Source organism: Podarcis pityusensis (genome assembly GCF_964106645.2).
Source record: "Podarcis pityusensis genome assembly, chromosome: 2".
Classification (NCBI taxonomy): domain Eukaryota; kingdom Metazoa; phylum Chordata; class Lepidosauria; order Squamata; family Lacertidae; genus Podarcis; species Podarcis pityusensis.
Genome location: NC_138029.1, coordinates 31,906,293 through 31,930,763, shown reverse-complemented (window position 1 = coordinate 31,930,763; position 24,471 = coordinate 31,906,293). Strand labels below are relative to the sequence as shown.

The 24,471-nt window shown below is 44.7% G+C and overlaps 2 protein-coding genes and 1 long non-coding RNA gene across 12 annotated transcripts in view; 1 reads left to right on the top strand and 2 right to left on the bottom strand.

Moving 5' to 3' along the window:
• The first annotated feature begins 553 nt into the window (after positions 1-553).
• On the top strand, positions 554-23,752 carry MCRIP1 (MAPK regulated corepressor interacting protein 1). 9 transcript variants are annotated; one of them, XM_080994143.1, is made up of 6 exons: positions 556-712; positions 1,327-1,387; positions 2,298-2,464; positions 2,948-3,049; positions 3,906-4,016; positions 22,202-23,752. In XM_080994143.1, the coding sequence occupies exons 2-5, from the start codon at positions 1,380-1,382 to the stop codon at positions 3,968-3,970; spliced, it is 342 nt and encodes a 113-aa protein (XP_080850269.1). In that variant the 5' UTR covers positions 556-712; positions 1,327-1,379; the 3' UTR covers positions 3,971-4,016; positions 22,202-23,752. The 9 variants fall into 9 exon arrangements, with proteins under 9 accessions (XP_080850272.1, XP_080850270.1, XP_080850269.1 ...); XM_080994142.1 differs by lacking the exon at positions 22,202-23,752 and adding an exon at positions 6,201-6,318; XM_080994146.1 differs by lacking the exon at positions 22,202-23,752 and having other exon boundaries at positions 554-712; positions 2,298-2,519; positions 3,906-4,957.
• LOC308470719 lies at positions 8,516-17,331 on the bottom strand. The gene is made up of 2 exons (XR_013982594.1): positions 14,103-17,331; positions 8,516-11,730 (listed from the first exon to the last, which is right to left on the bottom strand). It is a non-coding gene; the product is annotated as an uncharacterized lncRNA (long non-coding RNA).
• Positions 23,121-24,471, bottom strand: part of GCGR (glucagon receptor) — a 42,707-nt gene continuing 41,356 nt past the window's right edge. For both annotated transcript variants that reach the window (XM_080993874.1, XM_080993875.1), the window contains exon 14: positions 23,121-24,471. In XM_080993874.1, coding sequence (XP_080850000.1) covers positions 24,178-24,471 — 294 coding nt within the window. In that variant the 3' untranslated portion in view covers positions 23,121-24,177.

The window sequence follows — 24,471 nt, the reverse complement described above, 5'->3', positions numbered from 1 at the left end:
CTAATTAATGGGAAATTTCTCCATCCTTTCTGTCAACCATGCATCCTAAATGCCATCCCAAAGAGAGCTAGATCTCGGAAAACTGGAGAAGGCTCTTTTCAGATCGCAATTCGAATACAAACACGGAAAATGTTAATGTAAACGTGTGAAATCATGTCAATGATTCCCACCCACCCACTAATCACAGAACTGTCCACACTTAGTTGGCGTAGATTTACAGCGTAATGATTATGAAAACAGGATGTGGAGAGAAGCCTCAAATGTCCACAAAACGGGGCACACGGTAAACTGGGGTGGGGGTGGGGGTGGGGGGGGTAGCGCTCAGTTAGATCCTGACCCAAGCCGGGGAAGCGGCGACTCTGCTTTGGGCAATGCCGACTTCCCGAAGCTCACAAAGGAGGGAAAGGCGATCTCTTTTAAGAAGCCTCCGTCCCGCTCCGGCTTCTACCCCATTTTTCCGTTTCTGGAGACCCTCCCCACCCTCTCCCGCGTCTCCCAGAGCTTCTTTTCCCCACCCCTCACTCCCGTTTCCATGGATACCCCTCCCTGCCCAGCCGCTGCGTTTCCATGGAAACCTCCTCCCTCGGGTACTAGGGGCAGGGGCTACCCGGGCCCATTCGCCCGCAGTGCGCACGCGCAGCCCGGCCTAGGCGCTCTCTTCCGCCCCGGGCCTGGCAGCAGCGAGAGAAGCCGGGACTTAACCCGGGCCCAGGTGAAGAGGGTTGCGGGTGGGGAATTGAGGGTGGGGCCGCGGAGAGTGGGGCGCCCTTTCTTCCCCGGCCCCCCGTGGAAGTGCTCCCTTTCTGTTCCTCTGGGCCTAGTAGCGCAGTCCCCAAACTCCACGCCTGCCTTGTTGTCGTTCGGGGCCGGGAGAAGTGTGGCTGCTTGGGCCTCCCTCTCCCCGCACCTCCCTCAGGAAGCTTGACATCCCATCTCCGTGCCTGAGGGTAGCGTGGGGTTGCGGATTGGAGGGGGGGTTGTTGAGGGAAGTATTGGGGTTCCCCAAGGCGCAGGTGCCTCTAGGAACTGGACTCGGAGCAGGGAGGAGGGCGGTGGGGTCCCGAAGTGGTGGTCGGGGGGGCTCCAGGGCTTTTTGACACATTCGGGGATTTTTAGCGATGGGGTGGGACTTATCGGTAGTGTGGTAGGAGGGTGGTTGGGATCCTGCTTTCTATGCCTGTAAGATGCTGCAATCTCCTTAAATGTAATAGCAGAGGTGGGCATAGATGCTTCCACCCAAAGTCGGTACCGGAGCAATTTGTCCCCACCCGTGGGATTTATTGAGGGTCCGTCCCCATTGAGCTCAGTGTCTTGTCTTTGTTTTAGCACCGCCAAGCCACACATCCAGGACTTGGGCCAGGGCTGGGAAAGAGGCAGCCATGACGAGGTGAGAAAAGTTATGGGGCTGTGAGAATTGAACTTGTGTTAATACTGAGCGGGCTGTCAGAATGTATTGACTCCTCGATGATTGGAGACTTTCAACCCACAGTGCTGATTTTGCTGTCTTTGGTGGTTGTGTATACCATGGTTATGCACCAAAAATCTTTCTGTGTTGCTACCTGCTGACAGTGGTTCAGGAATGGTGTGGGCAATAAAGGTAAATGGATATAATTGATTGAACCTTTAACTGGTCATTAGCATGGGTCTTTGTGTTCACCTCCCCACCCAGCTTCACTAGGTAATGTTTGGATGTCAGTTCCTCCAAGCTTCTATTCTTTATTTATATAACTTTAGTTTTGAGTCTGAAACAATAACTGTTTAACACTTTGTACATAAGAAGGTGTCATGCTAATCAGGGGTCGGCCATAGGGATATCAGAATAGATCTCTGGGTGATTTGATGTAGAGCGGTAAGGATTTTTGATTCCCAGTTGCTTGGCACTGACAATAACAAAATGACCATCCCTCCGAAGTAATGTGGCTCAAGTGATGAAAAGGGTGGGGTAACCCAAGGTAGATTTTTATATAGAAGGACTGTGAGCTCAGTTTAGTTCAGTGCTCATATTCAAAACAAATTCCTGAGCTCAGTGTTCTTCAATTCTAAGTGTGCAACTCTTGTGAGCTGGCTGTGATAGTTGGATCATTGAGCTCTAGTTAAAAAAAGAAGTAGATTTTGCATGCCTGAAGTCTGCCTACTCCTGATGTAAATGACAACTAAGCACAACCGCAGTCTGTATTGGTCACACTCTCTGAAAAGCGTAATAGCAGCCACATTGAATGGTCTGTAGAGCTAAAGGATCCTTTTGCCAGGATAGTTAGTATAAATCTTCCTTTTTTGCTTCTTTATTTGTGGCAAAGATCAGTGTCTTGTTTCCTCTCTCACTGGGGTCTCCACTGCACTTCCAGTTCTCCTGTCTCCCGAGTTGTATACAATGGCAAGAGAAACAGCAGCCCTCGCTCCCCAAGCAACAGCAGTGAGATCTTCACTCCTGCACATGAGGAGAATGTGCGTTTCATCTCTGAAGGTGCAGTATTTACATTTGAGAAGGCTGATCTCTTCAGTTGCTGCATCTCCACTGAGTCAGTAGCACATTTCCTTACCTCTTACCCTGTATATAACATATGTTGCTCATGCGGTTGCCAGTTCTGGTGTTATTTTTTCCTTACTCGTGTATTTAAGATGGGTGCGGGAAAGTGAAGAAAATGAAGATGAGACTCATTGGAATGTTTAGATATGAATCCAACTCTTGGAACTGACGGATAGTTCTGAGGGTATGTGAGACTTGTCTTCTGATTCTGCATCCAGCATTACAAACATCTGTCATTGCCTCCCTGCTTCTTTATTTGCATTTAAAGACTTCTCCAGTAGTAATGGTGGGACCACTGCTTGGTGTCTAGGCTGTCTTAGGTGCCAAAAGCTGGCAGTACTCTTGGGCTAAAGGAAAGGGCTCTTCCGTATTCTCCCTGTGAAGTTTTATCCCCACTTTAACTGTTCCCCTTCTCTGCAGCATGGCAGTGTGTGGAGCGGGATCTCCGCAATCAGATGGCAAGTGGTGAACGGGGACTTGTGGAGGAGTATGTGGAGAAGATGCCAAACCCCAGTCTGAAAAGTGAGTTTTCTTTTGCTAGCTTTCCCCTTTCAAAGAGGGGTCTAATTTAGTCATGGTTACACCTCCTTGGTGACAGCCAGTTTAGATTACTCTGATGTAGGACTGGCTTTGCAGAGCATTTGAAAACATAGAGTCCAAGATGCAGCTGAAAGAATCCTAACTGAAACCCATCACTAGAAGCATTGTTGTCATTGGTTTCCAGATAGTTTCAGGGCTCAGTTCAAAGTGCTGGTGTTGACTTTTAAAGGTTTATATGGCCTGGACTGACTGCTCCAATACAGATCTGTCTATTGACTCAATTCAAGCCCTGTTCCGGTTCTCTCTGGGGTTGAGCTAGATGGCTATGCATGAAAGGGGCTTTTCAGCAGTTGGCCTCAGGCTCTGACATTTGTTTCCGTGGGAAGCCCATTTGTCCTCATCTTTCTTGCTCTTCTGACATACGGTGAAAACTCTCTTGTATAGGAGGATAGTTGGAAACATATAGTGGTAGTGTTATAGTCAATGAATTTGATTAGGTACATGAATATAGATGTACCTACTTTCTTGCATATTAGAGATTTTCTGGTTGCAGAATTTAGGTTATCATTCTAGGTCGAACTGGAGACCCCTTGGGTTTGGGTTGTAGTAATGGCCTGCTGTGTTGAATAGGTCTGGGGTACCAACTCAAACCATTTAATTAGGTGTGTAGGTTACCTGTGATCTGAATTCCAATTTAGGGTACTAACTGTTAGGTGATGGTGGGGAGGCTAGCATCTTTGCTCTTATCCAGGCAGGCTGGAGGGAGTATTGATGGAAAGCAATGTTGCTAGTCAGGAATCTTACCCTAAATTGTGTCTCCTTTCTTCTTTTTTGACAGCTTTCAGACCTGTTGACTTGAGTGACCTAAAGCGGCGGAACACACAGGATGCTAAGAAATCCTAAAATGGCTCGGCCTGCCTCAGCCCCAAGTGCTGGCGTGTGGCCACTGGTACATGAATTTGATGACTTTGTGTTGGTTTCCTCCTTTGGTCTGGCTTGTGCCTGGGGCTGGCTCTGAATTCCCTAAGGAAGGATAGGCTTCTTGCCTTTTCTTCACAGCTTCCCTTGGCCTGGCCTGGCCCGCCTGCCTTCATTCTACAATTGGCCCCAGAAATTACCTTTTCCCCTTAGTAAATGACATTTTACTCTGATGGTGGCCAAGAGGTTGGTGTGTACCCTGTCTGTTTTAGGAGTGTGGAATAAGGCAGAAGAATCAGGAACAATATCTAATCTCTCCCTATACCCATCTCAAAGCCCAGCCCTTCTTAGGGCAAGGCTAAGAGAGAATGATGGGACAGAAGCAATATGGGTTTTCGTAGTCCACCCTATCAATACATTGTGAGAATTCAGACTGACTCCTCATACAGTACCTGAGCTTTTAGACTGGAGGATGAAAGAGTGTTGTGCTACGATCTCCATATGCTATCTGCTCAGCTCTGTGGCACAACAATGGCGAAATGCTGAAGATAGAGGCTGAGGGACCCAGGTACAAAGTCTCCCAAGGGAAAACTCTTTTGGGATTCTGTTGTATAGGATAAAACTGAGTCGACTCCCTTATTCTGAGCTGAGCAGGTACTCCAGGTTCTGCTGTCTTTACACTCTGCTGACTTGCAGCCCCAGCCAGGGGGGCAGGTAGCATTTCTGAGCTAGCCCCAGAGCCCAGCCCCTGTGCCCCAGCAGGGCTGGGGACAGCCTTGGTGTGTGCTGGGCACTGGCAAGTGGCAGTAGTGCCCATGTTTGTGTCCAGCTCAGGCAGTGATGTTGGGACCCTGCTCAGAGTTGGGTAGGCAAGGGGCATGGTGGCTGTTCTTTTCCCTTTGTAATGTCCCCTCTTGGTCTGTGTCTGTCTTTTAAGGAGTGTTGTAAATAAAAACTGGTTAGTCATTTTGACATTCTGCTCTGAGAATTTATCCTGCATCTCTAGCTGGGTTCCCATGAACGGGGCTTGCTTACCAATCTTTCTTTGGGTTCCATGTTCGCATTGTTCTGAACTGTTTCACCTGAGCCAGAGTGAATTTTCTCAAAAGGAAGGGGATTTGTTTTGTTCCTTTTGTTGCCCTAACGGCAGTGCTTGGCAGCTTCCTGTGTTTTTACTTGACTATTACTCTCCATTGGTGCTGGGCTAGTTGCAACTTAGTCTGTTGGAGTAATTTACAGTTCAACCTAACCTGATGCTGTTGTGATTGTTAAGCCTCCAGAAGGGCATTCAAGTCCCTTTTGCAATCCTGTAGGGGAGAAGGAACTATGAAATATCTAGTCCCTTAGGTGTGATGTATTTAGCTATCAGTATTCAGAAAGATATCCTAGTGCTTGGTAAACAGTTGCCATTTGGATACACATTATTTTGTGCACCTTAGAATGGTGTTCACATCGTGCTGTGAAGGAGGTGGAGTTGCAGGCTGCTTAGGGAAAGTGCTTCATGTTAGCTATGAGGTGAAACCTACTGTGAAGCAAGGTCTCTCTCACAACTTGCTATTTCCTTGGCTAATGACATGGTCATTTTCTGTGTGATTGGCAGTAGGCACCTACAGTGTTTCCTTGAAACACTGGTGCTTATTAGGGTTAGCATGGGGTTTATCTGGTGTTGGGTTATGTTGAGTAGTCTTAGCTGACACCTTAAGAAGTTTTTGTGTGCACAGAACACATACCGGTATGAGACTCTGCGGCAGAATGGTGGAGACTTTCAGACATCCATTTTCCCTAAGGCAATAGGGTAGGGAGTGTTGCTTAGTAAGGTATTTTTCCTCCTTGAAGTCTGGGAACTGGAGCAGTGGTGCCTGTAGGGTCAACAGGAAGCTAACATTATTTTCACACTGTAATCTGGCTGCAGGTGATATTATTACCTTTAGTTGGATTAGCAGGATTTTCCTACCGCAGCAAACTGAATCAGCACCCCCAAATGCGGTAATGCTGGAATCCTCAGTAGTTTGCTGTGCTGTGGATATTTTATCTCAGTCTGCTTTCCCAAATATATCTTTATGCTAGCTTTGAAATCATACCCAGCTTGCTGAGCGCTTTTGCCAGTCTTGATTGAAGTGGGCAATATTTGCACCCAGCCTGACCAATTTGTTTACTTTGACCAAATGTCATGTCATGAATTGGATTAGAACAGAGTGTGTTTCTCTGCCAACAGGCAGCACAAAAACGTAGCTATGAAAGCAACATGGAGCATAGTGCCAAGGAGACGTCAAGGAAGATATAGAAGATCAAATGAAGAAAATAAAGGTTGCCCATGGTGTGATAATGTTAAACAGGATGGTTTCAGTAAATCCTTCAGCACCTTTAATCATGCGCTTCCCTCCATGCAGTATTGCAGGGTTTCTTTTTTGGCTGAAATATGAAGCCAACATGGGAATTAACCCAGTTAAGTGAGATCTTATTTGTTGATCCAAGCTAAACAAAGAGGGCAGTTTTCCAAGACACTCTGAAAGTGTAAATCTTTACTTGGGATAGGTTTACATTCTATTTGTGGGGTTAGTCCATAGAGGTTAGTTCTTTCCATTAATCATTATTGCTCTTTCTTGTGTTTAATAGGTTATGCTTTAGTGCAATGCTGCCTCAGGGAAAATGTGGTTGCAGCCCAAAACAGCCCTATGTCTAGGCCCCCCCCCCCCCCATTTTTGAGGAAAACAAGGAGAACCAGACATGTTGTTTTTGGTAATATGTAGTTATGTCCCTTGTTCTACACCAGATATTTTGGGATGTGTACAGGCTTTAAGGATTTCAGAAAATATTATCAGCCTCAGAATTAGTCCTCCTGCTCCAGCTTTTTGATGATACAGGTATAGATACAGGAATATGCAGTGCTTTGTGAATCTTTGAGGCTAGATGTCAGCCCTCAACTCATTGTGTTGGGATGCCAAAGACTGTAAATGTGCTGATCACATCTGTCCCTTTTGTTGAAAAGGCTACAGAATGGTCGTTCATTAGTGCTAACCCATGTGGCTGTTTGTGTGAAGTTACACCTACATAATTTGAGTCTTTCCTTTTATTTGACTGGGCAGTGTCCCCTGCAACCTCTCACCTGAGTGGCTGCATCCTCAGACCAGATACCTTTGCAACTCACCCACCCCCAAAAATATTCCAAATGTGGGCACGACCGGAATGTGATGAGATTATATGGAACAAATCAGCTCATGTTGATTTCTCAACATAAACATTTTATCATGTAAATTGACCCTTAATCACTCAAGAATGATGGGCTTGGTATGGACTTTGACCAGAGAATTTATAATGCTGTGTTTTAAAAATACAAAATTAACATGGTGGGGGAAACTTTTATATGTGTATATCCTTCTATGTACAATCCACATTATTGTGCGTCACACAACTATATGGGTAAAGGAGGACAAAGACATTTGGGCAGCCATTTCCTATAGTCAGTTTTTTTAGTTTATTTGTTTAAGTGCAATAATGAGATTACCTTTAGGTCTTTAAAAGTGATAGGGAAAATCTGCAATGCTGAAACGATGGCAATGAAGAGAAAGAGGGGTGAGTCTTAAATCTTAAAAGTTAGCACCATGGCACTTTCACTTTGACTTTATTGTGTGAAGAACTTAACTTTTTAAATAAGTATGGCCAAAAAAGTGTCTTGATGCTAATGATCGGAACTAAGGGAATAATAAAGAATTCTTGATAAAATGATGCCCCTTATAGAGGTGATAGTGGATGTGTGATACTGCTGATATGTTCACCTGCCTGATAAGACACCACACACATTGGAATTGGAAAAGCCTAGCTATGGCTATCTGCGTGTGCAGAAAAACTGGAACCAGTTCTATTAAAAAATTAAAAGCAGATATTCTGAGCTCCGAGAAAAGGCAGAAGAACCATAGAAGAAACACGGGGGGGACAACAATTGGGTTCTGACATCATGTGGGTGCCTTGTGGAAAGCGAGTGAATGAAGCAATAATAATAAAAATAATGATATAATTTATTATTTATACCCCGCCCATATGGCTGGGTTTCACAAGGCAGTTTAACACTAACCGAGTACGGAAACTAACCCCAGTGTGGGTGCTTGGGAATAAAGTGTCCAAGGTACATTTGTGTGTGTGTGTGTGTGTATTCTTGGTCTGCAGCTAAATGACTATTCATTTGCCAGCTTGGATTTTGTCCCTGGGCCTCCAGCTGCCAATCCCTACATTCTGCCTTCTACTTAACGTGGCGGCTGTATTTGTAGATGGATCGCACGTCATCTTGTTTTTGCATGATTCCCGTTGTTGTGGAACTTCAGGGCACATGCTCATGGTCTCTTGAGATGAGCTTGTCACCTCTTACCCAGCCATACTCAATGATCAAAAGTTGTGAAATAGTGTGCTTTCCCCATCCTTTTAGCATACACTTACATGAGCAGTGGGGGATTCTATTCAGCTTAAGTGATTGTGAATGTGGAACTGGAAGAGTACGTGAATTAACAACATGGAACACTGTCTTTTTACAGCCGCACACCTTATACATAGGAGTGTGGAAGCCAACTTAATGGCTTTGGAAACCTGCACTGTTTTCCACACTCATAAGGTACCACAGTCCTGCGAGAAAGCATGAGACATCCCTGTTGCTGTCTGAGGGGACTGGGATTTAAATGCTGCATCTATTAATATACCCAGATCTGTTTTCGTCCTTTGGTCCAGAGGATTTATTGCCATCTAAATTACACTTACCAGATGCAAGATTTCCCCCATCACTTCACCAAGGCTGAACCCTGTCACCTCTGGCCACTGTGAATCTCTTGAAACACAGTCCTATTTAGAGAGTCTGACCTGTGAGGTTTATGAGCTATTTCCCCCCCCCCCGCCCCTTGCATTTTGTGGCCTAGAATTCTTTTTGGGGTTATGAGGTCAAATTTTGGCATAGTGGGTCTAATTACATTAAATAAAAAAATGTTTTCACCGCTGAAAAAGTGAGGACTTTTACCAAATCACAAAAGTAATTGGATTTAATAGTCCTTGCTGTTAATGCTGGCTGTGATCCTGCACAAGTTGACATGATACCCTTCAGACATGAAACGCTAGAGGAACAGGAATATTGTTGCAGGGAATAGCCTTTCCACCACCACTCCATTTCAGAGGGGTGGGGGGCTCAAAACCTTCACTCAAAACCATAATTCTAAGGAAAATAAAATGAATTATTCTAGAAAGGTATTGCATTACAAAAAGAAGGTTGCAGCCATGCTGCTCTACAAATCTCTCTCTCTCTGTGTAACAGGATTTTGTGTGAATATGCTTGTTCCTGAAAGATACAGCAGATTCAGAAAAGATACAGAAAGATTCAGGTTTTTTAAAAAGTGGCAAAATGATGGGGTCAGGGAAGCTTATCACTTTTAGTATAAAGCTTATCACTTTTAGTACAGTATTCACTCCTGCAACAGTTGTGGTAAATAAAAGGAAATCGCAAATTCCCAGTAGCAAAATACTGTAGCTTGTGTTTTTTTTTTTAAATAAAAAAATGCAGTGAGTTTGCAATTGGCTTGGAGGCAAGGGCACATGTAGCTTTCTCACAACAACAAAAATACTGTGCATTTGTTTTGCATTGAAATTGTCCTAAAATACCTTGCACGTTGAAGAGAAACCCATCTAATGAAATAAAGAAAAAGGGTGTTGCTCATACTATAGATTTAAACCTGTGGAGAGTTCACAGTAAAAACAAATATCTGATGTTGATGTGGGTGGAACAGTTTCCCTAGTTGATGTGTCAGCAAGCACTCATTAACACAAAGGGTGGGGTTTTTGTGTTGCATTAACTGGGAAGAGTTGGGAGTGGTTTGATCTTGCTCCATCCATCCAAATACACAAGGACGGGGGACGGGACATTGAGACATCCCCATGCTAGTTGTTCTTTATCCATCTATACAGATCAATGTCGCTTGGTTGATCGCAGAAAATAAGGAATATTCTTCTGTCCAACAGGGCCACATTTCCTATTCTGTGTTTTTAATCCTCTTCCTGCTTTCTCACTAAATCCCTTTCAGTGAATTCACCCATCCATGTAGACCCTTAGATATGAGGATAGTAAAGCCTTTGCATCTATTCCATGCTCATCCCTGATGACACAGGTATGCCTATCTGCATATTGAGTCTGTCCCCACTTCCCATACACTAACAGAAAGCTTTTTTAAAAAATTGCCTTATTTATTCTGCCTATTTGCTTGTCTGCTTTGGACACCTTTCCTATTGTTAATTAGCTGCTTGGTAGCTAATTAATATTCTCATGATTCTGCTGCAGGACTTGTATTAATCTGTGATATCCCTGAAATCACAGTGATTCATGATTTCACTAGATTTGTATAACGTGTATAGAAGGGGATGGTGCGTTGCCAAACATGGTTAAAACAGTGTTAAAAGTTATAGGAGAATGAAGAGCAGGTATTATCTTGTGGCTGTACAGCAGCGCAGGTGTGGATAAGGTGAGATCTGCTCAGCGGGCGGCAGGGGCCCTGAAGTGGTGTGTCAATCCGTGTGAGGCCTTCTTTGTTCCACTTTCATTTCCACATGGAAGTCAGCAACTTGTGTGATAACAGTATGGCACAAGAGAGAGAATTTGGAGTACCCAAGCTCTAGCTGGATGGACCGAAACTTGTTTAATTGGTTTCATCCATAAATGTAAGGAGGCTGCAATCCTTTCTGCCCATAAACAAAATGGAAGTGGCTTGGCTGGCTGAAAATAAAAATATCGTAAAACTGAGTCCAACAAAGAGCACCCTCTTCTCTCATTCCTGTTTTCTCTCTCATGTCAAGTGAAAGGAGCCAAAGTGTGAAGCAATGCCCTTGAGCTCCCATGTTTTCTCTGTCCTGATGGGGAAATAAGTTTGGATAAAATTTGTGGGACATTCCCTGTTTTTGTCTGAAGATGGCAGTGCTGATACAAATGAAACATGCCTTGTTGGCGAAGTCTTGGCTCTCATTAGGGAGTGAATAGACAAGAAAAAGAAACCAGTCACAAGAACATCAACTGTACCAGACTAGATTGAGTTGACGGCCTGACCTGCTCAGTATGCTGTCCCAGTTGCACAACAGAAAAATGTACAAACAAGGTTAATATAGGTAGATGTATGCCTTGTGATCTATTCCCAGCTTATAAAAAAACTAGAAATAATTTGAGTCTAAGCTTGCTGTGTCCCAGAGGTAGAGTGAAGAACTCCTGGAAAGGAAGAACTGGCACCTGCAAAGCCTAATATCCAAAGAGTACGTGGTTTATTCTGAGGCAGGATACTGATCATTAAACTACAGTAATAGGGAACTAAGTTTTAAAATGTACAATAGTTCAGCACCATCAGCATATTCCACCATATTCCTAACTGAACATGTATAGTCTTCTATCATCATAGAGTTAAAACGTTCTTCCTAAAGCCAAGCATCAACCTTTTGGGTGGTTGGTAGAGCTCTTCTATTTGTTTCCTGCTGTTGACAGGCCTTCAAGTAGTTGAATAGTAGATTATGTCACCTCTTAGTATTTTCTGTGCTAAGCAAAATCAATTTCTGCAGTCTGTTTTTATCATGGCACCACTTGTTCTCCAGTTATCCAGCATAGTTGGGGCGGGGAGTTAAGTTCTAGAAATCATGAAGTGGTTTTGACCTTTCCTGGGTGAGGAAGAGCAAAGTGGTCTTAATAAACAAACTAACCAGCAAGAGCTATCTTTGAAACATGAAGATTTCCCTAAATACTTACAGTGGTGCCTCGCAAGACGAAATTAATCCGTTCCGCGAATCTCTTCGTCTTGTGGTTTTTTCGTCTTGCGAAGCACGGCTATTAGCGGCTTAGCGGCGCTTAGCGGCTATTAACGGCTTAGCGGCTTTAAGAAAAAGGAAACAAACTCGCAAGAACTCGCAAGATGTTTCGTCTTGCGAAGCAAGCCCATAGGGAAATTCGTCTTGCGGAACGACTCAAAAAATGCAAAACCCTTTCGTCTAGCGAGTTTTTCTTTTCTTTTTTTAAAATGATATTTATTGAATTTTTTTTTTAAAAAAAATTACACACAAAAAAAAGACAAGACAGAAAAATAAAAATAAAAAATAAAACCATCATTCTCAAATTCTCCCCTTTCAGTACCTTCTTTCTTTGACCTCCTCCTCCTCCCTTTTCTTGTATCCTGATTAATAATAATCGCAGCAAATCCTTTCCATAATTCATAGTATTCTGTCATTACATTACCTTAATCTATTTTCATCTTATCTTATAGAAAACCTTAAAGTTTAAAACTTAAATCTTATTTTTACCAACTTCTCCTAACCATAACATTCTTACCAAATTCTTTAGACATTTTACAAGAGCCAAGTAATTTCATTTCAACATTTTTCTAGCATTCATCAATTTTATAGAACAATCCTAATGATAATAATAAAAAAAAGAAATAAAGAATCCAATCTTCATCCAGCGTCCCTTCCTCCTGGTCCCGGGTTTTGTCAGTCCTTTTTATCCTATTAATCTAGCACATTAACCTGGTAATCTTATATCCGAGGCCCTCAAGTCTCTTCCATGTCCCTTCCACAGCTCTTCTTCATATTTTCCTTTCATTCATGGGAACTCCAGCTTGGTAATATTTTTGACCCTTTTCAACAAATCAGCCCCTTTTCCATAGTCCAGACTAGACTCCATGTGGTATTTAAAAACATGTTTCAGAGTCCCTCCAAAATTGAGAGCCCCCACAGCTCCAAACATCTGACGGCCCATTGCCAGACTCGAAAAGTCCAAATCTCCCTGTGTAGGGGGGGTCTGTCCAACCCCCCATTTCCAAACCAAACCAAACTTTATCTTTCCAAGTCTGGTTTTTTCCAAGTTCATTTGTCAAATCCAAAAATTTATGTTCCTGCTGGGCCGCAGCTCCCTCCGTCTCTGGCGCCCAAGATTCAGCAGCATCCTCTTCTCTCAGCTGTTCTGTCATGGCACACTCCTGTTTTAGCTCCTGGGTGGGCTCCATATAATTTCCCACTACCTGTTCAAAGGTTCTGGCCGCATTAGTCATCAAATCCGTCTTCTGGCTTAACTGATCCAATAGGGCATTTATTTTGCAGAGAGCACCCAACAGTGCTTCTGAAGACATTGTCCTGCAAGGTCACAAATCCTTTCCCACGGTTGTAATCTGTGGCAGCTGCAAGCTCCCAGGAATTAGTTACAATTTCACAGTCCCCCTCTAGGGGGAAATCTTCTGATTGTTCTTTCTTTTAAAAACAATAGCAACAAAGTTTCTTTTTTAAGGTATTTTGTCCATATTTGTTCTTTTTAAAATGCGAAAGGAAACAATGGAATCACTATGTTTCTCTTCTTTTAACTATCTGTCAAAGACATTTGTTTCTGGTCAATGAGCTTCAAACGTCAATTCTGACACCCCGCTCCAGGATCAGGACGGTGGAAAATTACTTTGCTTTAAACTCACTTCTGCAGGTTTAAACAGCCCAAAAAAGATCTCCCTTCTTCTCCTGCTGCCGAAGGGGGGGTTCAGCGATTTTAAATGATGAAAACCAATCCTTTGAAAGTGATTTTTAAAGCTCTAGTTTATGTTGTCTTTGCTTTATTCTGGCTACAAGGAAACGGAAGGCTGACTTCCTGTTTAGACCTTACCGTTTCAGTACCAAATTAAGGTAAATTTTTAAGTCCAAATTCCTTTCTATTTCGCCAGTTCTTATTTAAAGTCCAAATGTTCAATGTTCCAGTACTCATGGGTGGTTATTTTAGATGCCAAATTGTCCCAGGAAAAAGGCAGCGCTCTCCGGCAACGGCTATGCGGCTTCGCTCCGCAGAAAAAGCAATTGACTCACAGCACAGCGCCACTTCCCCCTCTTCGCTTTGGAGCCCGTTAGTGGGTTCCTTTGCGGGTTGGGGGGGCGCTAAGGGTGCCCGCCGAGTCCCACGGTCACAGGCTTCATCCGCCTGTGATTTCCAGAAGGGTCCCCGCTTCGCCGCAGCGGAAAAGACCCGTTTCATGCGGAGCTGGTCCCTCCAGTTCAGAGGGAGTCCGCCATTACCGATGGTGCCACCCCGGAAGTCCCGTCTAGCGAGTTTTTTGTCTTGCGAGGCATTCGTCTTGCGGGGCACTACTGTATTGACATAGAAAGTGTGAATTTTTCAAGCCTAGTCTTCCTTATGCCCAAGGTAGCCTAGGTGCTGAGGGTTGAGTCCTCCAAACACATCTTCAGCTCTTTTCATTCAGATGAGAATACACAGCATCACCCAACCATCCATCTAGTTGTGTGTGAGAAGTTTTAAAGCGATAATTTATCTGCCGCACATGTATGCTGCCCTTCCAAGGTGCTCCGTATGGATGCTAACCTCAGGGCTCCTCCAGACAACCTATTTATTGAGCATTCATCCTCATTTACTTGCACAATTTAACCTTATGCAGAGGTTAGTTTATGTGTGGTCTTTACTGAGCATATGTTCTGATTTGCTTGTAGGGTGTTCATACACCTTTCCATTAGCCATTCGTGCCAGTGCATTTCCTCTTCGCTTTCTTAATCACAAAAATCCATTTAAAAAAAGGGATTTGTTGCACTATGGTGACAGAGCACTCTAATCCACTTTAATTGGTATGCACTTGAATCCCTCCTGCAAAATACAGCCTGGAGTTGCCCTCACAGTCCCTGCCCTTTGTACTGTAGGTTAGGTAGGCAGAGAGAAAGTGATTTGCCTAGGGTTACTCAATGAGCTTGGGACTGAGCCAGCTTTTGAATCCTAGACTTTCCATATTCAATCCTGACAGTAGCCAGATAACCACACGGCTCCTGTTAAGCTAAGACAGTTTGCTATGACAATAGGCTAAGAAACCCCTGTGAATGATGTATGCAGACTGATTGCTGGATTTCTTCAATCAGAATAGTGATGAGAACTAAGTACGGAATTGGCTTCTAAAATGCCCTGAAGATTTTTCAAGGAGAACAGATCTGTCATTGGCCATATATACCCCTTATGAAATACATAACGCTATCAGAAATTGGGAGGGACTCTGTTCTATTTGCACTTTGCATCAATAAGTCCTTCCTCTTCCGCATCTAGAGGGGGTGGTTCTTGGAAATGAGTTGCTCATTGTTGTGACTCAGTTCTAATGACGCGCTTGGCCAACAGCCCCTGATAGAAAACATTGTTCCCTTCATTTAAGCCTTTAATTATGTAGTCATTACACTGCTCTTGGCGCAGAGCTGAGATACGCAAAACACGCATTCGGTTATGTGGTCTGCGTGAAAGGATCTAGGAACCCTCATAGGCATGGATGGAATCCCTGGTGATGTGGTCCAGATGTGTGTTTGGAATAGAGCCAAATTTCTGCATCAACTTACTATAGTGGATGTCTTGCATTAACTCTACAATTCAGTCTGTACACTTGATCTGTGTAGGTGTTCTTGTACCTGCTCAGTCTATACTTGCAAGTACAGAATGAATTTGGGGCGGCAGCACTGTTTTCACAAGGTACAAGCATACATTTGGCTCTAGATGACTAGTTTTTAAAAGGATGGTCAATGGAAGCATCTTGGAACCAAAGCTTGACTGCACATCTCTAGGAATGTCCTGTGCAACCTGAGGGATGGAGGTGCCATGGCAGCAGTGGGGCAGTGAATGCAAGTTATATTTGGAATTACAAAAGGCAAATGCCCTATAACAAAAGTGAACTCAAACAATACCAGAATGAAATTAGGTTGCTTGTACTGCAAATACTGGAAACTGCTTTCTCCCCCACAGATGTGTGTGTTCGCATGTGCTTTTCACTGCAGTTTTTTCAATTCTTCTGTGACAAATTAGTAGCTTCTTGAGATGGGGTGAAAATAGCACAGTATTCAAGTTAGGTTGACACCCCGAATATATGTGGTTGTGATATTTTTGGTTTTATTTTTATGTTTCCCCTAACAGTTCCTGACATTGTCTCTTTGATGACTGTTCAGTACATCAAGCTGATATTTTCTCAGTGAGCTGTGTTATCTGTAAGGATTATCAGATGTCTTTTCTGCATACTTCATTTTTCTAGAATCCCAACACTTGTGCTTCTCAACCTTGAATTTGATTGCATTGTTTCTTATGAGGCATTTTATGAGATCTGTGTGTAAGTCTGTTGCAGCATTTTATGAGCTTAATTGTGCTAAATCAAACTGATTGTCTCCGGTTGTGCAGACTTCCTCTCCATCCCCTTTTCCAGTTAATCAATGGGTAAACTGTGAGACACCCTGCAGTTTGCCTTTTCTACGTGGTGAAAAATCCCATTCATCTCAAGGCTCATTCTTCTTTTAACCTGATCTATGAATGAACTAGTTTCTCTTATCCTATGAGTCATGACAAGGGGATCTAGATACCTGAATGACTTTTTCTGCTTTGAGCTGCAGAATATATAATTTTAAATAGGTTTCAGTGACTTTTTGGAATTCAAAGCTGTTGTTTTTCAAAGCATGATTTAATTAAGCTTTTCAAAATCCAGTTGATAATGATAGGTTAAGCAAGTGCCGTTCCTGAAATCAAGGAAATTTTAAAGTACTTAATTTTGGCTGGGTTTAGTTTTAAGGTTCTTGTCCTCTTTGTTTACATATCCATTAGCTTCCCTTAGCTCCCATCTAAAAAGGAGTTTGTATAATGTGGAAATATTTTTATTCCACATAGCTCCTGAATATGTTTAGCATGTGTTTGTTTATTTTTCCTGAAGCCAACAGTTTAATTTTATTTTATTTGGTAAGAGAGCTAGGATTGTGACAGTTATCTGATTTTCTTTTAATGACCAAATTTTACGCTGTGAAGAGCAAAATGAATCACTACCATTAACGCTGAGTTGTTACAAACAAGATAGTATTGAGATAATAAAAGGCCCTAAGAGAGCAACAGAAACCGAATGACAGCTTCCCAAACTCATTAGGCTGATTATGGTGCGTTTCCTCTCCATACATTATTCCTAAGGCGCTAGCATTTAAAAGTGTGTAAACATTATGATGTCTCTTTTAATCCACAGAAATGCATGTGCCTAAGTGGTGAAAGTACGTTTTGAGGTTTTACTGAACTTCTTTGCAGCAGAATAGAAAACACATTTCTATAAAACACTTTAAAGTGATGTTTTCATACGTGGGCCTTGAATCATCATTCAAATGAAATAATGCTGGAAATAGTTATTCTTTCTGACTGTTTCAGCTCTGTTTCAATTGCAGGCCTAGCTGAATCTTATAAATTAAACCGAGAAAAGATTTGAGAAGGAATTCAAGTCTCACTGTTTTGACACCAGAGTGGTGGATGGGACAGCTATAGCTTCTCTTCCTATATATTTTTCTTGGACACCTTGCAAGACACATGAATTGCTGCACATGCCCCATCTACCTCCCCCCCTTGCTCTTCTGACGCTCTTATTCTCTCCTCCTCTTCTGAAATCTTATTCTTTGATACTGTTTGCACAGAGGGATGGGGGAAATCAGTCAGGACTGAGGCTAGTGTAAAGATTGTGGATATCCACTCCTATATGAAACAAGACTCAAGATTGATTGTCCTCCTTTTCAGTAATTGTATATTTAGCAAAGGAATGATCGTACCAGTCCTTGACATCTGTGCAGTTGCTTGCTAATTTTACAGACTCCTCTCCATATGAAGTAGTCTGCTAGCTCCAGAGTCCATCACTCCTGTGGGCAAGGTAATGTGTGTATATGAACCAGCATGGCCTGGCTTAAAAACATCCCCCTTCCACAATCACAAGTTGCTCACCTGTGCTTAGGCAGAGCTGGTCTATATGTACTTTGTGATAAGTCCTTGTCTCCTAGTGTTTAGTCATGCCTGTGTCCACCAGCAGGTAACTCATTCCTCCTAAGAAGTCTGGATTCCTGCCTAGCTAGTGCTGCTCTTGTCAGAGCATCCCCCGTTACCATGGAAGCCCATTCTTTTCAGATGACATGTGCCATGGTCCTTTACAGCTGGGAGAAAATGTCTGTGCATTTGATCTTCTGCCCTGCCCTGTGGTGCATGGAACCCAAGAGTGCTGGGGAAGCAAGCAGCACTGGTGGGGCCCAGGAAACCGCTTCACTTTCTGCTCTTTGCACTGTGAGAGAACTTTGCAACCGAGGAGAACAAATCTCCCTAAAAGGGCCTCACTTCATTGGGAAATGCAGGCAGTGATAAGAGGAGCTAGTGGGGGATGTGTTGAAGTTGGGCTGACACAAGTTGTTTTGGGAGTAGTCCTCTGAGAGACACATGTGGCAGGGTACAATTTATGGGCCCCAAGAATCAATAGGTTGTGTGTGTGTGTGTGTGTGTGTGTGTGTAGTGGGGTAGAGAGTGGCAGCAACTTTAGCTCTTTCTAAATCACCTTTCTGGGCCAAGTTCATGACACCATAGTCCAGAGTTTCCCATCTTGAGCATTTGTTGATAAGATCAGAGCATCCCATGCCAGGAATAGGAAGGAATGTCTGCCAGCACCTCCTGTGTTGTGTGGGTGGGGTCTCTGCTTGCTCCCTAGGCTCTAGGATCTGGACCGTGAAATTGACCCCGATGGGGCTCTTACATAAGTTTCTGTCTGCGCTTGGAGACTAAGTGGCTGTCAGAGGCACAGCATCGCCCACACGACAGACAGGAGTGCCTAGGGTGCTGTGCTCTCTGGGCTGTAATTTATCCTGCCAACTCTACTCAGTGTGCCAATAGAGACACAGCTTTCTGCATTTGGGCACAGTTACATAGGGTGGGAGATAAGGACGGTGTGTGCCAACCATGCATTATTGCTGCCAGGAGTCCAAGGCCTGCCTAGGATTCGTATCTGTGAAGGTCGAAAGTCAGTCTCCCTGGACTCTTCATGACGATGGTACAGCCAGCCCCCTTGGCTATGGGCTGGCCCTATGGTGCTTACCTACAACATCTGAGTCCACATCTGAGTCCACAAACATGCTACTGAAAGTTCTGCCATGGTGACATTGTCCACCATCCCACATAATCTTGGAACTGAGTCGGCGGGAGACACGTCATTATCAAGTATTTAATTGCTCGTCTTGGAATTTGAGCATTACAGAACCAGAGTGCAATTGCTCCCCTCTCTCCAATGTGGTGGGACATGGGTAGTGCTGTGGGTTAAACTACAGAGCCTAGGACTTGCCGATCAGAAGGTCGGCTCCCGTTCGGTCCCGGCTCCTGCCAACCTAGCAGTTCGAAAGCACATCAAAGTGCAAGTAGATAAATAGGTACCGCTTCAGCGGGAAGGTAAACGGCATTTCCGTGTGCTGCTCTGGTTCGCCAGAAACGGCTTAGTCATGCTGGCCACATGACCCAGAAGCTGTATGCTGGCTCCCTCAGCCAGTAAAGCGAGATGAGCGCCGCAACCCCAGAGTCGTCCACGACTGGACCTAACAGTTAGGGGTCCCTTTACCTTTACCTCCACTGTGGTGGTCACAGCAATCTCTCAGCCTCTTTGAAGGCAACAGCATTGTGGGCGCTCCCTTTCAGAGGACAGGCACGAGGCATCTTTCTTGGGCTTCACTTTTGAGATACTTTGACAACTGGGAAGAACGAGCCATCCATGCCATGCGCCTGACCCGCCACCAGCCATATTTACCTTTGCATCAAGTGCCTTTGTGCTCCGGCAATTTGCTTCAATTAGGCTCGTTATCTCAGTCAGAGGCACCCGGTGACGGCAGTGGCTTCCTTGCAGGGGGTGGGGGGGAGACATCAGCTCAGTCTGTGCCCCTTGCTCACCACAGGCCTGTGAACAGATGGCTGAGGTGGTGGTTCTTGAGTCCATTCTCGTCTGCTCTTGGGTGTAAAGGTTGCAAGAGAGAGGAAAACAATAAACCAGGCAAATACTGCTGTTATGTTTCCAAAGACAACTTGCACTTCTGGTCACTGTGCTTGTATTCCATGTGCAGTGTGAGCTTATATGCAAGATAGCAACTCAATTTTTTTATTTCAACGGTTTGTCTGACACTTGTATGCCCCACCATGTGTGAATCCCTTGCAAACAACTGCAGCGCTTGGAGACAGAAAGTTCATGTATCCAAGCGGTCATTTCTCCTCTAGATCACATCCTCTAGACTGCTGGGAAGAGCACAGAGAAAAGAAATGCCATGTTGCATCTGCAACCATTAAACCAGATTCCTTCATCTGCCCCAGCTGCAATAAAACATGTCTCTCCTATATCGGTCTCTACATCCACAGCAGGCACTGTAACTTTCCAGCAGTTTGACTTTACGCCTGATAGTGCATTCTTCCATTGTCTCCCCAGACAGACGGATACCAGCAACTGTGTGCCGCTTCCTCACAGCCTTCTCTAAGCAGTTGTACAGGGGACCCAATAGCATAAGACTAAAAATGGGTTAAACCTTTAAAATCAGACCTCAATTAAAATGCTTGCTGGAATAAAAGAGAGCATTTGATAAGCTCTGCGAGTTCAGCATGTCTGAATTTTCAAAACAGCCATCACTGCCATCGTTTGGAGCAGAAAGCATTTTTCTCCAGATTGCAGAGATTGCCCTACTTTGCGGGATTTTGCGTCTCTTCTCCTGTTGCATGTTAACACGGAGTGAAGGCTCGGATTAAATGGTCACTTGGGCCTGCTGTGCCTTTCAGATTCTTGAGTCCTAAACAGAAGGCGTGGGTACCCTGTGGCCATTGATGTTGGCTCTGGGACATGTTTACAGTCTGTTGGGTCTTAAGCCAATCAGGCCCCAGGTGTGACTGCGGTCTGGCTGAGCGCGCAGAGGGCACTGGATTGTGTTCCTTCCCAAATGAGGGAAGGAAAAGCTCTACATCTCACGGCTTGGGAACGAGGTGTTGTTTTGAATTAAAACCAGTGGGAGATGAAACGAGGAAGGCGTTCACTGGAGGGTCACAGGCATTATGAATGCCAAGCAAATAACTGGCTGTGTGCATGTACCCCACTGTCAAACTGAAGAGGGTGTGCATGCGTAGCAGCGAGCGGAGTGTTAATTTGGCATATGCTTCCCTGTTTGGGGGGACATTTTGGGAGGTGGTGCACTGGGGGAGAGACAGGGAGACTAATCCCATGAACAAGGGGATTGTCCCGTTCCTAAAACTAGCTCAGGGAGACTTAGAAGTCACATGCTGCCAAAGCACCTTAGGTGGAGGCACAAAGGAACTGGAGAGAGTGTGTGACATAACTATGCTCTCCTGTTTGCGCACGTAGCACGGGGGGACGGGGACGGGACACGACGACAAGTGCTATGTGTTTGTGAAAGATGTTACACAATTTACGTTTCTTCTGTAACCCGTCCAGCAGGCATCCAAAGTGAGCACAATGGGTGCGTCATCATCCCACGTCAGGAAAAGGGCCGTGCACTTTCTCAAGTGTGGTGCTTTGCAGAAATGACGCCACTAGTGGATTATTGAGTACATCATTGGCCATGTGTGTTCAGTACCTGGTTCAGGACATGACTGGGCAGGGCTGCAGAGCTGAGCAGTCAGTATGATTTCAGTGATCTAATATCACAGGTATGGGAAACCTGTGGCCCTCAAGATGTTTTTGGACTCTTAACTCCCATCAGCTCTGGCTGGGATGGTCAATGATCAGGGAGGATCATGTAGTCCTGCAATATCTGGAGCGTCACAGGTTCCTTCCTAACAGAAAAGGATCTGGGATGTGCTGCAAGTTCATTTTCAAGCTTACCTGCTCTCTCTTCTTCCTCAGTAGGATCTCTTTGTCCCATCTTCAAGTTTTGCCTGCTGTTACTATCTCAAATAATGCTTTGTGAATCAAATTACATGTCAAGATGAATGCTTTTTTTCAGGCTTGTATAAGCATTCAAACTGTTTCCACAGATGTCTGTAAGAATCCACAATGAGCAGTAACCTTGCCCCAGGCCCTTTCAGTTGGCATTCAGGCCTTATTCCAGGTCAGATAATGTGAACAGTATTTAATCTTAAAAATACACCTTGGCAGCTTTAGGGGGACCTTTCTTAGATCAACCTGTTACAATTCTGCACTGCCTGAACTTTATTCCAGCTCATTCTATGTGTACATGTCTCCCTCCACCAGAAGAGAACAAGGCCTTCACAATGAAAATGCTACTCCTACCGATATTTTCCGTGTGATGACCACCTGTGATGGAGACCCCCTGAGCAGTCCTATTGGACTTAGCAGTTGGAGCAAGGGCTAAAAAAGATACTTGCTCAAGGCCAGACAATTGCTACGCAGCAGAAAATAATGAAAATTACATTTCTGGTTTATAGTCGATTCCCATTCACAGGAAAGCTGCAGAGGCAGAAAGAAAGCAATCTGTCTAAGACCAGACAACAAGTCCATGGCTAGAAAGCATTCTCTGCCCACAGAGGGAATCCACACCATAGTATACGGGCAGACCTGTGATGGGATGGAAGAGGAAGAAACCAGGCTGGAAGCAGGTAAGGAATGGAGAGAAATCTGCTCTCTGCCCCACCGGACCACCTGCCTCCTGAAGCCTGCCACAGCTGAAGGTGATTGTTTCCTGCCAGTGCTTAGTCTGGCTACAAATGGGAATGGGCAAGAGGGAGGTAGCAGGAAGCTGGTGGCCTCCGACTGCTCTGATGATTTCCTAACATGCCTGCACTGAAGACTTCTTCCATACTGCAGTTGGTGTCCTGCTATGGCACATCACTAAGATGCGTATGCATGGAGTTATTATGTGGCTGTTCATGTTCAGAAGCCACATTTGTGCATGCGTGCACATGTGAATGTACATATGCTGAAAACCTTTTTTTAAAAAAGAAGCTTTTTTTGGACAGCGTGGAATGCAGTGTTCTTAAAGAAGAACATACCAATAGTTGCTGCTTGGAGATTTTGGAATCAGAGGGTGCTAGTGAAACACTTTTGTAAAGGGACTTGGGGACTGGATGGGACATCACACAGGGGTAGGAGTTGGCAATTACCTGTTTCTTGCAGTGGTTCTAATTTAAAGCTGCTGCTTGGCCTCCCTGGAAAGGTTAGTACTTCTGAAGGACAAGGCTGGTGCAGGACACCTGTTCCTGTCCATGCTGGTGAATGAAAGGCAGTCCAGGCCCCAGCAAGGATAAACATCTCAGTGCATCAGGAGGCACCGTCTAAGTTGCCAGGACATACAGCACAATTTATTGGGTTCTTCAATCACCCGAACATTGGCACTGACAGGCAGACATACGCAGACACAGAAGTGGCCCTCAGAGCTTGTATTGCCCACACAAGTAGATTTACAGAGTCACCCAGCACAGAAGGCGCAAGCATGCCCACAGTGCGGATGCAATGGTACAGCCACGTACAAAGTCAATGACCCAAGCGAGCCGTGTCACTTCCGCATAGATATATATACTGAATGGTAGTACTGATTTCCTTCCAAACTCTGCAGGCAATGCTTTCTGCACGGCTCCAAAATATCTCTTTAAGTGGTATGCCATCCCATGTGCCCTGAAGGCAAAGATGTCTCTGTTCCAGAGACGACATTTTCATATGTGCAAAAATGGATCTGCAAAGTTTGTACTTGGAGAGCCCAAGTTTTGCAACCACTATATTTGGCCTTTTGCAAATGGGACACTTCGCATAGGACAATTATACATACATTTGCATGTTTTGCTGCACAATTTGTTTGGGGAAAATGAAAGAAACATATGATAGCCTCTAGATATATCCTTCCCTATGACTGATTAAAAAAAAAAATTGCACAGACCGTGTGTGTGTGTGTGTGTGTGTGTGTGTGTGCATTTAGCAGATAGTGCTTGTTCTCTGTAATTTATGAGGACTAGAAACTTGGTTGCTGGATTTTGGTGGTTGTTTTTTTAAAAAGAGGAAATCAGAGATCCTTAAGGAGTCTGATCAGTGCTGATTCTGGCACAATCATAAATGTGCAGGCTTTCAAAGTTTCCTAACAATGGTACAGAATCTCTTCCCACTACAAAGCTTGTTTGGCATTGTCACCTCTGTCAGGATGCCCTGTGGCTGGGCTGTCCCCTGGATCTCATGTCCTGGAGCATTCGGCATGCGGACAGGCAAGGCAGCTCGTCTTGCTGGGTCTCTCGTAAGCATGTCTCCAGCACGGAAAAGGAATTTGCACCATCTAGTCAGCGCCGAGCTGCTTGGCAGAGGGCACACTTTCCAGTCATGTGTCCCCCAGCCTCATGGGCTGCCAGCTGCCCTCTTTGCTCTGCAGGACGGCTGCCTCAGGGGGCAAAGAGTGAGACAGGCCCCATCAGCCAGGGGCAGACGGGCAAGTCAGCTTCAGAGGTTGCTCTCGGCTGTGTCAGGGAACTCGTAGCAATGGGGCTGCTCGGCCACTGCCAAGTTTTCACTGGCACTGCATGCTGTCCTTTCCAGGTACTGAGTGCTGGTGTGCATGGTGGCTTGGCTGCGGCCCAGCCCATTGAGGTAGTTGCCAACCAGCTTGTGCTTCTCGCCGGTCCTGGTACCCCCGTTGCGGACATGGGGTGTGTGGCTGTACGTGTGCTTGTATTCCTCTTCTATGTCCCAGCCAAGCTTCCAGCGCGTCCATTTCTTCATGAGCTCTGACTGCAC